Source organism: Triplophysa rosa, linkage group LG20 (genome assembly GCF_024868665.1).
Source record: "Triplophysa rosa linkage group LG20, Trosa_1v2, whole genome shotgun sequence".
NCBI lineage: Eukaryota > Metazoa > Chordata > Actinopteri > Cypriniformes > Nemacheilidae > Triplophysa > Triplophysa rosa.
This window is the reverse complement of record NC_079909.1, coordinates 6,742,381-6,756,771: the sequence shown is the minus strand read 5'-3', so window position 1 is coordinate 6,756,771 and position 14,391 is coordinate 6,742,381. Positions and strand designations below refer to the sequence as shown.

The window sequence follows — 14,391 nt, the reverse complement described above, 5'->3', positions numbered from 1 at the left end:
GGGATTTTGGTTTGATTATTAATTTGTCAACTCGGCTGAGAATGTTTATTAATACAAACTAGGCTATGCAAAACAACTTCAGCTAAATGAACCCAAGAAACGTTAAAACCGTTGGTTTGCATGTCCAACTTAAAAAAGCAACTCTTCAACACAAAACTCTCATCTTATATAAAGTGTTTGACAACTTACCAATAGATAATATAAACATGACAGATTGACAATAAATAACACAAATTATTCAGTGTTCTATGAAAGTTAACAAGAATACAAATATACTGTAGTAGGCATTTTGAACATATTGACTTTTATTATATTTAAAATAAAACACTACACTACCTTTACATGTGTATGAACACATATTTGTGGAGTGGATTAAAATCAAGCGATTGTTTTACCTTATAGACTGTTTCGTCGTAACAACACAAACAAACGTTACTGCGCATGCGCACTTTTATGACCCCACCTTAACCTCCGCCGGTACACATTCCCAAACAATAGAGTGCCTGTAGATTATTTCTGATAACAATCAAAAGAAACCGAGAATAACCGTTTGGCTAAACTTGTCTCTCCAATATTTTGAATTCATCAAATTGTTTACTTAATAAAATGAATAAACAACAAAATTCAACAAATCGTTTATTTAATACAATTATTATACAATAAAATAATAATATAAATGAATATTAACATGAATTAAATATAAATAGTTATATTATAAGACACTAGCCAAACACAAACCGGAAGTTAACTGGGGGTCAGGCGCGCGCGTCCGATCAAACGGTCAATATCAAGGAAAATAGTAAGAAAGCAAGTGTGCTCTCAAAATCAAAGTGCATCGTGGGTAAAAACAGTGAATTAATGTAGAGAACTAAGTTGTTCCTTCAGGTTTCGGAAACCACTACAAAATTAGTACTAGTTCAATATAGGAGAGAGGGAGCGGTTTTAATGTGACCTGTCCTCTATATAGGTACAGTGAACTTTGACCTAATGCATCGTGACAACGGGCTGTATATGGTCTGATCAATCCATCTGCGGAACCTGGACACAGCTGTATACACTCCTGGAAATCTGGGATCTCCACAGCCATTCCCCCAGGAGACCAATCCATAGACCCGTCCATCACACACCAAAGGGCCACCAGAGTCCCCCTGAAACATCACATTGACCTCCCTTATGATTATTTTAACAGGCTAATGCTTAAATTCTACAATTCACAAAGCCTTCATGTTACAAGCAGCTCTTTCGCCACGAGTTTATATGTTAAAATATTTGAAATCTACAGGGATATGCACAAACAGGAAGTACCTTGCACGCATCTTTTCCCCCTGCGCTCGTCCCTGCACAGATCATATTGACTGTGATGTTTCCATTGAAAGACTCACTGCTGTTACACTTTGCAGTGGAGACGATGGGGAGTCTGACGGTGAGGAGAGTGAGGGGGATCTGACCTCCGCTGTGACTGGTGGAGCCCCACCCAGACACCCGGCACATCCTGCCCGCCAGTGGGCCTGTGTTCTGTTTGGGGAGTGGAGCGAGGGACACGTACCGGTTCAGCTCTATGGGTGAACTAAGCTGAAAGAAACCATGCATCTGAGTGTTGTCTGTTATACTTCACCCTCATGTCATTACAAACCTGTATGACTTCTGCAAAAGAAGATATTTTGAAGAATGTTGGAACCGAAAACAGTGCTGTACCTTTATGAGCATGATATCTGCATTGTTAGAGCTCTTGTTGTACATCGGGTGTGGGATCAGGGACTGAGGTTTGGAAAACTGCTCGGTTCCCTCGTAACCACCCAGAGTAAAGTCTCCAGCCACCACCATCATCTCATTCATACTTAAAGACAAGAAACAAGACCATTCGTATACCACATAAGCCTTGAAAACACATTAGACAAGTTAAAGGGACAGTTTATCCCAAAACAAAAATTCCGTCATCATTTATTCACCTTCAAATCATTTAAAACCTGAATGTGACTCTTTCTTCTGTAGAACACAAAGCAAGATATTTTGAGAAATGTCTCAGTGGTTTTGTGTCCATACAATGGAAGTCAATGGGGGTCTATGTTGTTTGGTTACCAACGTACTTCAAAAAATCTTCTTTTGTGTTCTGCAGTGGAGAGAAAGTCATACAGGTTTGGAATGACATAAGGGTGAATAAATGATGACAGATTTTTCATTTTTGGGTGCCTTTAAAGCAAGGGTGCTGGACACTAGTTCAAAATTACAGTCAGGACTTCAAAACAAAGTCAACTCATAAGGTGGAATACATCTTTTTACATTTGTATAAATTGTGAAGGCTTCTGATAGATGTATGTTTGAGATCTGAATTGCATCACTTGTTCTCCTCACAGAGGTTCTTTGTGAAGGACATGAGATGAGTGACAGAATTTCTCGCTGTTAGCAGCCTCAGCTGTGCCAAGCAGCAGATAAGCCAACATCCATTAAGTACCACACAGTGATGATGGGTCAAGGTTACCGTGCGTCCTGTGTGACTGTCTGCCATACTCTGGCTTTCATCTCACCCACAGACTTGGCCATCAGACAGAAGCTCAGTTACCATAGATCCTGTCTTTCTCAGTCAGTTATGCAGAGATTTCTTTAAAGAAAAGGTGAAAAAACACAAACCCAATATTGCAATGAGCAGCGGTGAGCACCCAGTATTTATGGACCAGAGATCCACCGCAGAAGTGTTGGCCTTTTGAGCTTTGTAATGATACGATGTACTTGATTGAATTCGGCGATGGGGTGTATCCTCCAACAATGCGACCCTGAATGAAGTCCAGACCTGGAGGGAAAAAAGATTTTAAATAGATCAGACTTCAAGGAGCCCAAAAAAGGATGAATTTTAATCTTATGCCTATTCACCTTGAAATAAAAGACCAATATAACGAAGCCTGATTTTGAATTTCTATCTAGGCAAGCAAATATCAAAGTTTTATTTGAAGTATGTGTATATGTACACTGAAAGAAAAAATGTAAATGAATACAGTCTTAAATCAAAATACAGTATAATAACAGTTTTGTTGTGTAAAACTACATGTTCAATTTCCAGTCTTTTTCTGGCACTTTACAGTATTTTTAAAATACGTGAAAAATCTGTTAAAAAACAGTAAAACTCTGTAAAATGACAGTTTTTACATTACACATGAAAAATCTAAAACAACCCCTAAAACTCTGTAAAATTAGTTTTTTACAGTGTCATAATTAAAATATTTAACATAAAATAACATGAGTAAAATGTGAAGTAAAACAATGTAAAACGTTCATTTTGCATTTTATCCTCCGTATTAAACACTCATTGGTGTACACAAGTAATGAAAGTTAACAGGTGCACGTAAGGCCGTATCCAAATATTCACCATTGGTTGGATGGGGTCAAATGCGGAACTAAAAAACCAATATTGTTCAACCACTAATCTCAATATTGTCAACACTGTCAGTGTCAAGAGTGCTTACATGGATGAATTAGCAAACAATGAGCAACAATAAAGTTTAAACAACAGCAAGATCTATTGATCCACCTCTTTGGAATATTTAGTAAAGTCGTATACGACAACGCATATATGACTACAATTAATGTAATTACTGTTAGTTTACTTACCATCCGCTGGGAAGAGTTTCAGCAGCACTAAGAAGAGCAGCATTGCCATGGCTCAAAAGTGTAATGCAGGACTGAATGTTGGCTGGGCTATATGAAGCAAAGTCCTTCACATCCTGCACATCAACACTGTTCCTCAGGTTTCCAAAGTTCTGATTTCAGGTAACGATGTTGGATTCATGGAAGAAAAGTGAGTTGGTCTTTCAGCAGGATTCTCCTTTATGACCCACCAAACATAAACTCACTAAATTAATCGAGAGTACTGGCTATTTATGAGTTTAAACACGTCTGTAGTCTTCCCGACTTTAGATGTTAGAAATCCTCAAGGAATGCTAATGGTTCACTAATGGCGTTTCTCTCGTATTATTGTGTTAAAAAAACACTACATTTCTTAAAACACAACCCAATTACATTAGATTATTTGAAGATTTTGAGTTTCATGCAAGTTTTGGAAGGTAGTATGAATTATCATATAAACTGAAGGATTTTTTATTGGATCCCATAAGGATTTGTTTCAAATATCAATGACAGATTCTGTTAGTCATGAATTGTTTAAATGCAAGTAAATTATGATTTATTAAAACATTTGTGGGGTCACTATAACCCCACACTTTAAATCTTCGCTAAAATGTGCACATATGGGATATAGTATAGTATAAAGTGAATAGTGACTGACACTGACTCAACATTTTGCCTAAAATCTCTTTTCTCTTTTGTGTCGTATGGGTTGAAAACTATTTTTAGCTTTGGGTGTACCTTATGTGATACAGAGTTTTCACATCATGGTAATGTATTTTCTAATGAGGCGTAACTGCTTGTTTTGTTTAAGAGCAACATGTCTGGCCTACAGGTTCATGTGAGTTCAAGTTCAAATGAGCTTTACTGTCATACCACTGTATGTAAAGACAAACAAAAAGAACCAAATGTTGTGTCTCAGAGGACTAAGATCGCAGATCAAACCTCGTATCTCCATATTTAGTGATTTTATTTTTTTGTCATAAATCATTATTAGTCACCCTTTATGTTTGTCATTGGGTTTTGCAAATATCTAACCAATAAAAAGTATTAAAAAGGGCTTGTCAACTTTGACAACACAGTATGCACTCATTGAAAAAGTTCAGTGTTTTTTCCATTTCCTGAAAAACTGAATTTGGTCAGCGACATATATAAAATAACATGTATCTAACCTTCTGAATTCATCCAACTACACACAGCCCTTACAAAAATACTTTACATATCATCATTGTCCTTCTGAAACCCTGTGGGGCGGTTTCCCAGACAGGGTTTAAGCCTAGTCTCAGACTAATTTAAATGTGAGAGATGCCTTGATCGAAAACGACTTGCACTGACATATCTTAAAATATATCACTGTGATTGTTTTGTCTCAAGATGCACAAAGTAATATTTTTTTTGTAAAGTATGTTTTTTAAAACANGGGCCCTTACGACAAAAAGAACCACTGCTCTAGAACACAAGTCTTCAAAACTCATTCATAATATTATTTTTCTTCACTTTTAAGTCCTCTGGGCCAAAAGATGCAGGCAGCAGGTCCCCAACTCTCATCTCCACATAGGAGCCATCAGGTTTGGACAAATACACATCCCAGTTAGCACCAAACTGTAGTCAAAACATTTAAACAACACATTTAAATTTAAACATGTCACTTTTAACATGCTTTTAAATGTAAAGGTGTAAGTGCTACCTCTCTCATAAACTGTCTGCAGCCACCACATGGAGAAATGAACTGCTCACACATATCACTGTAAAAAAAATACTAGACGTTTGCAAAGATGTTCCATGTATGTTACACCGTCCTTCACAGAAAATAATTTTTGTTCTGAGTTTGTTTGTTTTTGTAGACAACCGCTTCGTTCTCATAATGAGGCCTATTATATTTAAAGAAACCGCAGATTATTTTGCTCACAAGAATAAAAAAAACATCGGCTTTATTGCTTTATTTATTTTTAAGTTTAGTTATCATAAAGGGTTTCTGAAGATCTTGGTTAAATTGAATACGGTATTGCTCCGAATATAAGAGGGAGAGAGGGTTTTTTTTGGAAATACATCTGAAAAAATGGGGTCTTACATGTGAGCCGCAGCAATAGGTGGCGCCAAATACGTGTAAAACGAGTTTGCCTTAGAAAAGCATGTCTAAGAAAAGCTTCTAGTCTGTTTTCTGTCTCTTACGCAGATTGGACTTCTATTAAATTTTGGTAGGCTACAGTACGTGGTTTTCACTTTTAATATTAAATTGTACAGGCTATGGTATGTTATAAAGTTTACGATGTTCGAATTTATCCGGATTTTCCAAAGGCTACTTTAAGTATAGCCCTATACAATACAATATGCAATGTTAATTATTTTCAGGTAGGTAAGTGTATTTTGTTTTTGTTAGACTAAATTTGGTCTGCAAAAATAATTTTCCAACAGCTAACGTTACATCTTGAAAAGGTGGGTCGTCTATGCATGCTGTCTTCACGTGCTCGTCGGAAATTCGATAATTCCCACTTCAACCTGGAAATAATTTATGGAACGGTGCTCTTTTAATGTTAACCGATACTTGTAATGTTTTAATGCTACTTAATCATTAGTAACATTAATGTTTTAATGTTACTAAATACTTTTAATGTAGGTAGCCTAAATTCAGACGTTACTTCCGCGTTTGTTGTGAGAAATATCCCACTTCCGAGGTGTTTTGAACCACCATCTCGGGAACTTGGGTATCAAAGTTATTTCCCAACTTCCCAGTGGGAAACGCGACATCAGAGGGCGTTCATGTGCGATTATTCCTAGAGCACGTGAATGCAGCAGTAGCCTATTATCAGAGTCGTCTTGTGATGTTATTCGGAACAATACGGTAGGCCTACTCGAGCCTACTATAATTTTCTTTAATAAATTTATACCCATGTAGTATCGTATCACATTTTATACATGAATGTGTTCTCTACTTACTGTATGTGTATATTCTTCAATTAAACAAACAAACAAACAAGACAAGTTCAATCTATACACCTTGCGATTGCGATGGCTTTGAAATCTCTGTGTCCCTCAGAGACGGCTTTTGAGATGGCGGTTCTCTCTGCACAGATTCCCAAACAGAAGCACGCGTTCTCCACATTACATCCTATATGACAGATAAGAGCATTCATTTGCATGGGTTTCTGTATTAACTGCATTAACAAGCTCATCGTCCCTCCCTGTTTTTAACCATCGCCAATAGATTTATTTCACTCAGTTTGCTGACGGACAGGTAAGATAGTCACGTGTCATCATACGCCACCTAAAAATTAATTTGCCACCTTGTATCGCTTGTGAGTGTATTTTACTTGATTAGATTTGCTTTGTTTTGTCGTCAGGAATCCTTTATGTTTTTATAGGTACAGCAAAACATAATTTAAGTTTTAAGAACACTTTGAACTTTTTTATCCTCTTGTTTAGTATGTTTGATCATTGGATGGTCTGGAGGGGCTTGCGGGTTCAAGGGCCAAGGTTGTTTACATTCTGTGATGACTTACGTTCTCACACGTGCCGAAAACGGTTCACCAAACACAATTTTACTGCACTTCAAGATTACGATATCTGATCATGATAGGCTATATGATATATATGTTCAGATATGAATACTATAATATATGTAAAGAGCATTTTGACAGTTATACTATGTGCAGGACAATACAATCTTGTCATTTTTGTAATATAAATCTTTTGCATATTTATCTGTTCAATACTTTCTTTCACTATAAAGCAATCCTAATTTTAGACTGTAGCACACATACGTTCCTAGTTATTAGTTACACATCATGAGCAATGAAAAATCATGACATCACGAAACATTTTGCTCATATCTGTGTGATGTTCAATTTTTTTTTAAATATATTATTTAATATTATAATTACTAGCAATAAGTGTTATATATTATGGTTTTCCTTTTTGGCATGAAATTGTATTTGCATTCGTCTGCTGTTTGCTCTCAAGAGTGACAGCAAATTCAAAACACGTACAGCCTTCATATATTATTCATCAATTCTGAGTGCACAAACAACTTTACAGCAGCTTAACATTTTCCTGTTGATGTCTCTTACGCAACCGGCGCTGTGCACTGACTGTTAAAACCGGCCGTTATCGGTTCAACTGAATGATTTCTGTGTGAAACGCAGCAGACTCATGCTCACCTGTGAAAACCGTCCCGTCGTGTGTCAGAAGTGCCGCCCCGACTCTAAACTTGCTGTAGGGACAGTATGCAAACTTTTTGGCTTCTAGAGATCGTCCAATCAACTCTTTCACCTCCGCCAAATGCCCATTTAACCCGTCAGCTGCGTCATTTCTAACCTCATGTACGATCTGTACCTCTCCCATGTTGCCTCGCGCAGTGTGTGTGTGTCGTGTTTTGGAGGCTCAGTGAAGCTGCTCATAACTTTGTTTGGAACTTTCCAGATCTGACAGGTAACCAATCCCTGTTTCCCAGATCTCCCGCCTCCCTGACTTTCTGGATTTGATGTGTGGTGCTGTCAAACAGCAAGGTTATGTAATTTCTAGTCAGAGTTAGACTGCAACCTTTCCCTCAGACAGGCTGGGAGACGGTGAGGATGGGAGTAAAGGTCACTGCACAATAATGCTGACATTCCCCATGGAATAACAATGAAAAGCATTTGCGTTTCCATAGGGACAGATAAATAGACTGGAATCACAGCAAAGATAAGCTGCGTTGGAAAATATTCCGTTTATTGTTTAATGGGCCCCTGCCTTGAAATGACTAAGGTAGAATAAAACAAAATATTCGTAAAAGAATAAAGAATGATCGGGGCATTATGGCTTTTTGGTTTTACCGCATGTTTGTTAGAACAGAGATGTTTTTAATTGGTGTGCTGTTCCTTTAAATTCAATCCAACAGGCACCAGTAAACACTGTACATTTGATGTAATGCCAATGCAAACAAGAATTTGCCCCTTTGTCATTCAAAATGTTCAATGTCATCACATTTAAATGGATACTTCACCGTAAAATGAAAAATCTGTCATCATTTACTCACCTTCGAGTTGTTCCAAATCTGTATAAATTATATATAAAAAGATATTTGTAAGAATGCTTGTAACCAAACAGATTTTGCCCCCCATTGACTCCCATAGTAGGAAAAAATACAATGGTAGTCAAAAGTGGCCCAGAATTGTTTCAGTCAACTTCAAAATGATATCTTTTGTGTTCAACTGAAAAAATGATAAAGTAATTTTTCCTACTATGGGAGTCAATGGGGGGCAAAATCTGTTTGGTTACAAGCATTCTTACAAATATCTTTCTCTGTGTTCAACAGAACAAAGACATTTATACAGATTTGGAACAACTCGAAGGCGAGTAAATGATGACAGACTTTGCATTTTTGGGTGAAGTATCACTTTAATTCTTGTGTTTTGTGATTTTCTTCTAAAGTATAAAATAGAAGCTTTATAAAAAAAATCTTTGTTTGAGAACATAAAAGATGAAAGCCACTTTTAATGTTTCAATTATCCATCTCACATCGTTTTTTAACCATCAGGTTTTATTTTTATGGCGGCAGTTCAACATCCTTTAAAAAAGAGCATTTTAGGAGTTGTCGTTTTCAATTATCCAGTTGATCCAGGAGACGTTGTTGCGGACTTTAGTGTAGACTCCGGGGAAGTACCGGTTGGCACAACTGATGCCCCAGGACACGATGCCCTCAAACAAACCATTACAGATGAGAGGTCCACCAGAGTCACCCTGTAGCCAAACAAAGCACGTGTGTTTTTTCCATTTTCATCTTCCAAAATGTATTACAGCAAAACCAAATCACTCACCTGGCAGGAGTCTTTGCCGCCCAGCGGAGATCCAGCGCACACCATGTTGTCTGTGATTCTGTAGTAGTAGTAGTATTGACACTGAGGGATGATGAGGACGTCCACAGCACGGAGGACGGGAGACAGGTAATAACTGTACACCTGAGTGACGCCCCAGCCGCTCACCGTGCATGTTGTGGCCGGTAGTAATGGAGGGCTACCTGAGACTGGCAATGTAGCTGGCTGAACGTTGGCATTGAGCTCTGCTGGACGCTCCAACTGATACACAAATAAATGTGATTAAAAAAACAGTTACCCAAAACTCATCATATATTCATCTTCATGTTGTGCCAAATACAATACATTCTGTTTAACTTTTTTGTTGCATTGAAGAAAGAAATTCATATTGGTTTGGACATCCTGACATGATGTGTAAATGATTGATTTCATTTATGGGTGAATTGTTTCTTTAAATATACATATATGTTTAACTAAACAAACAAATGTAGCCTAGACTTTAAGGGTAATGGATACTTACTTTCAAAAGCATGATGTCATTGTCAAATGTCCTGTAATTGTACATGTAATTGACCAGCACTCTCGACACGTTGAACACCTGCTCATAGCCCTCTTTTTTAGAGAAGTCATGCTCGCTCAGAACCACTCTTATTAAATAACTCCTGCAGACACACCACAAGGTAACATCAGTAAACAAACAACCCATGCTTCATTTATTGCATTATTTCAGTTTTTATTTGCTGCAAATCTGCTTTATTGAATATCCTTCGCCTCTACACACTGTATATTCTTCATCTACACATTCACTTTCGTACAGTACACCATACTGTATGTGTATTGTGTGTATTTTGTGTTATATATTGTGTCGTGTTGTGTTTTGGGCCTTCTTTACAAAACATGGAATAAATGATCATCTTAGTAAATCACTCATAAGAACGTTCCTAATGCTGTGAACACCATGAACTTCGGCGGTACCCATTTAGTTTTATCGTATGGCCAAGACCTATGCAAGTCAAATATCTTCTTTTGTGTTCTGCAGAAGAAAGGCATACAGGTTTGAAATGACAAGATGTTGAGTAAATAATGACAGAATTTTAATTTTTTTGGTGAACTATTCCTTTAACTTGGCCTAGTGTGTGTTTCTGGATCGAGCTGTCAGTTTTTATTTCTTTTCATTTAACAAGCATCAGACAAGCTCAAATAAATTTGAATTTCTATCTCTATACATACAGAACATGGAATTGGCCGTGTTGTTTCTACAGTAGCCCTAAACGGACAAACAGCTCTACAAAGCATATTTCATATATATTTTATACTTGTTCGTGTGTTTTTAGAGGCAGCTTGCATCGTCACTAAGTTGAAGATGCTCGAAGAAGTAGGAGGAGGAGGTGTACTAGTAGCAGTAGTCGTCGTCTGTCTTATTCAAAGAAAATCGGTGGAGCTGACGTTATTCCCAGATGGAAGGCGCTGATGAAAGACAAACGATTTCAAAGTGACGCCAAAGTTGCCTGTTTTCTTCTAGACCGGTAAGCTAATCCAACTTTAGCAATGTAAGTGAAAACTGTTGTTTGATAATGTTTTTACAAATGGTCATAACCTCAGAGAGAAGTAAAGTTTTTTCAAGAAAATATTTTTGTACTGTGGCGGCCACCGTTGTCGAGCTTCGAAAGGGGGGGTGAGCGGAGGACTGAGAGATTGGTTGCAATTCTCAAACTCAACACTAGTGGCCGCTAAAAATCCCACATAGCGGCTTTAAGAAAAAAAAAGAATAAAAATTTCTACAGTACATATTTAAAATGATTGGTACTGTAAATATGAATAAATAAATTTAAATATTTCCTAAATATGTGTATGTGTTTAGAAATACAAAATGAATATGCACATTACACAAACATATATTATGTAAACATAAACTTTTATTCTGAATGCGATTAATCGTTTGACAGCCCTAATTTGTACATATTTCATGATTTGTTATTTTGTTTCTTATTACCTTTGTTTTTTATTGTGCTTAATGTGACGAATAAACAATTTCAATTGAATAAACATTTATTCATTTTACATTTATACGACAGTATACTTTTATTCAAAGTGACTTTGCATACGCACATAGTAGGGGCATTAAAATGTGTGTACGTAAGAATTCACCACACATTTAGATTTCATTCTTAACATATGCATAGGTAGTGTGTAGAGTCCACAGGTTATACACCCTGTTAAGTTTTATACACGAAGCCCTGGCATGGCTGTAATACTCACGGCCTCCAGCAGTGGGCAGCGGTAACCACCCACTGTGGGTGTATGAGGGTACCGCCGCAGTAATGATAGTTGTTGTACTGAACAGAGGCCTGGTATGGGATAGAATATGGCTTAACCTCCTGTCCTCCAATGATTCTCTGCTGCAGTGAGCCTGTGAATGACAGGAATAATGAGAAGCTCATATTCTTAACACAAAACGCATCACCATCTTTATGTAATGTATGCACATACTGCAACATCTTGTGCTATTGAATATGCATTATATTTAGATGAGACTGCTATACTCAGTTATTCAGGAAGTGAAGTGCTTTACCTTGAAGGGTCGAGATGATGAGCAGCAAGATGAATTCAAGACATTTCTTCATGTTTGAGGGGTCTGAAACACAAAGGACATTTAGAGGTCAAAACTACGCTACAATTCAACATCAGGAATATGATTGAATGACATTAGTACATCAAACTCTTTTTATTTCTTTCATAGGTTAGATCAAATAAAATGACATATCCATATGAAAACTAGCCATAGCTTAACTGTAGTAACCATTAGTAAACCATTGTTTAGTACTGTAGAAAATCTTTTAAATCGTTTTAAGTACTATCTTTATTTTTTTAGTTTAAGTACAGTCAACTTGACTTTACAAGTTAATTCAACTTACTATTTAAACTTGGCCAGTGGTGAGTTGTTATAACTTTAAAAACAATCTGAAATTGGTTATTTTCAACTAATGTAAAAGACATGTAAAGGCAAGACGGTTGCACTTATAAATTTAAGGAAGCAAAGAACTTTTCACATTGTGGTATTTGTTGTAAAATAGTAATAAAAATGGTCATCAAAATACTCTTTAGGATGTTTAAAATATAGTTCAGTTTTATACACACACAATATACGTATATGAACATGTACATATGACGAGTTTATTTCCAAAATGAGATAACTCAGTTGAAATTTTTTTTAAATGTTTTTTATTGTGCATTCCAATGAATACCAATCAAACTGCAGTTGGTTTGTTTTGATTTAAGACATAATAACTCAAATAAAACACAATAAAAACATGATAACATAATAAAAAACATGATTTTTGAATTTTTAAAAAAAATTTGGAACCAAACTCTTCATATAGATATAGATGACTTTTCCAGCCCTAAACAGAAATGATGAGCATTGAATTAGTTAAACTCACCCAGAGCATGGAAAGCTTAATCCTGGGCAGTAATAATCCCAATAACTTCCCACCAGCACTACAGATGCTGGCGATATTGTGTTTGCTTTTATGGTGTAACCGCATCCTTCCATGGGGTTTACTGGTGTTGTTTGTAAACTTACTATAATCGAGAACAAACAACAATAACACGACAGAACTTGGATGACCCAAAAGCTCTCTATAGCGCTTTAATTTGACTCTCTGTCTACCAATGAGCCTTTGATTCATAGAGAGTATGCTGCTCTCTGAGGGGAAATCAAATATCTATTGACTGGTTGGTTTGACAAAACTGCTGTGAATAGGGTATCGGGTGACTGTAAAATTGGGTGGAAAGGGCACTGGAATGATGGTAATCAAAGCAGCTGTGAACAAGGTCTTTGCGATATCCCTTGGCGTTTATTAATGCACGTCAGTATCCTCGGGGGAGAGCTCCACCTTGAGCGACGTGCTTTTTATTGATCTCAGGCCAAAAACATGATGTTCCTTCTCAGATGTTATGAATCTGTTCTTAGAAAAGTCATTTTTGTCACTTTTTTTATTTACAGTTTAACGATTCACTGAATATGAAATCATGTAGCCTAAATCTTACTGTTAATGCTTGTAGCGTTTGCAGTGGAAATGCATATTGTTGCTGTTTTTCAAAACCTTGTATCTCCATATTTTGTGATTTTTATTTTATGCCATAAATTATTATTATTCTAAAATCTCTTTTCTCTTTTGTGTCGTATGGGTTGAAAACTATTTTTATCTTTGGGTGTACCTTATGTGATACAGAGTTTTCACATCATGGTAATGTATTTTCTAATGAGGCGTAACTGCTTGTTTTGTTTAAGAGCAACATGTCTGGCCTACAGGTTCAAAAAACAGAGAATTAGGACATTATGGGGTGGTTTCCCAGACAAGGATTATCTTAAACCAGGACTAGGCCTTAGTTAAATTAGGATAATTAAGTGTTTTAAAAAACATACTTTACAAAAAAAATATTACTTTGTGCATCTTGAGACAAAACAATCACAGTGATATATTTTAAGATATGTCAGTGCAAGTCGTTTTCGATCAAGGCATCTCTCACATTTAAATTAGTCTGAGACTAGGCTTAAACCCTGTCTGGGAAACCGCCCCACAGGGTTTCAGAAGGACAATGATGATATGTAAAGTATTTTTGTAAGGGCTGTGTGTAGTTGGATGAATTCAGAAGGTTAGATACATGTTATTTTATATATGTCGCTGACCAAATTCAGTTTTTCAGGAAATGGAAAAAACACTGAACTTTTTCAATGAGTGCATACTGTGTTGTCAAAGTTGACAAGCCCTTTTTAATACTTTTTATTGGTTAGATATTTGCAAAACCCAATGACAAACATAAAGGGTGACTAATAATGATTTATGACAAAAAAATAAAATCACTAAATATGGAGATACGAGGTTAGATCTGCGATCATAGTCCTCTGAGACACAACATTTGGTTCTTTTTGTTTGTCTTTACATACAGTGGTATGACAGTAAAGCTCATTTGAACTTGA

At 36.5% G+C, this 14,391-nt stretch overlaps 3 protein-coding genes across 3 annotated transcripts in view; 1 reads left to right on the top strand and 2 right to left on the bottom strand.

Moving 5' to 3' along the window:
* Positions 1–14,391, top strand: part of LOC130571721 (tRNA pseudouridine synthase-like 1) — a 52,158-nt gene that overhangs the window by 32,969 nt on the left and 4,798 nt on the right. The gene's annotated exons all lie outside the window — the stretch shown is intronic.
* Positions 730–13,064, bottom strand: LOC130571102 (transmembrane protease serine 9-like). The gene is made up of 12 exons (XM_057361835.1): positions 12,848–13,064; positions 11,980–12,042; positions 11,667–11,817; positions 9,928–10,069; positions 9,411–9,668; positions 9,184–9,333; positions 5,113–5,217; positions 3,604–3,752; positions 2,629–2,820; positions 1,696–1,837; positions 1,306–1,572; positions 730–1,148 (listed from the first exon to the last, which is right to left on the bottom strand). Exons 2-12 carry the CDS (start codon positions 12,029–12,031, stop codon positions 960–962), a joined length of 1,797 nt encoding a protein of 598 aa, XP_057217818.1. The 5' UTR covers positions 12,032–12,042; positions 12,848–13,064; the 3' UTR covers positions 730–959.
* Positions 5,046–8,630, bottom strand: LOC130571723 (cytidine deaminase-like). The gene is made up of 4 exons (XM_057362879.1): positions 7,773–8,630; positions 6,613–6,724; positions 5,303–5,360; positions 5,046–5,217 (listed from the first exon to the last, which is right to left on the bottom strand). Exons 1-4 carry the CDS (start codon positions 7,954–7,956, stop codon positions 5,080–5,082), a joined length of 492 nt encoding a protein of 163 aa, XP_057218862.1. The 5' UTR covers positions 7,957–8,630; the 3' UTR covers positions 5,046–5,079.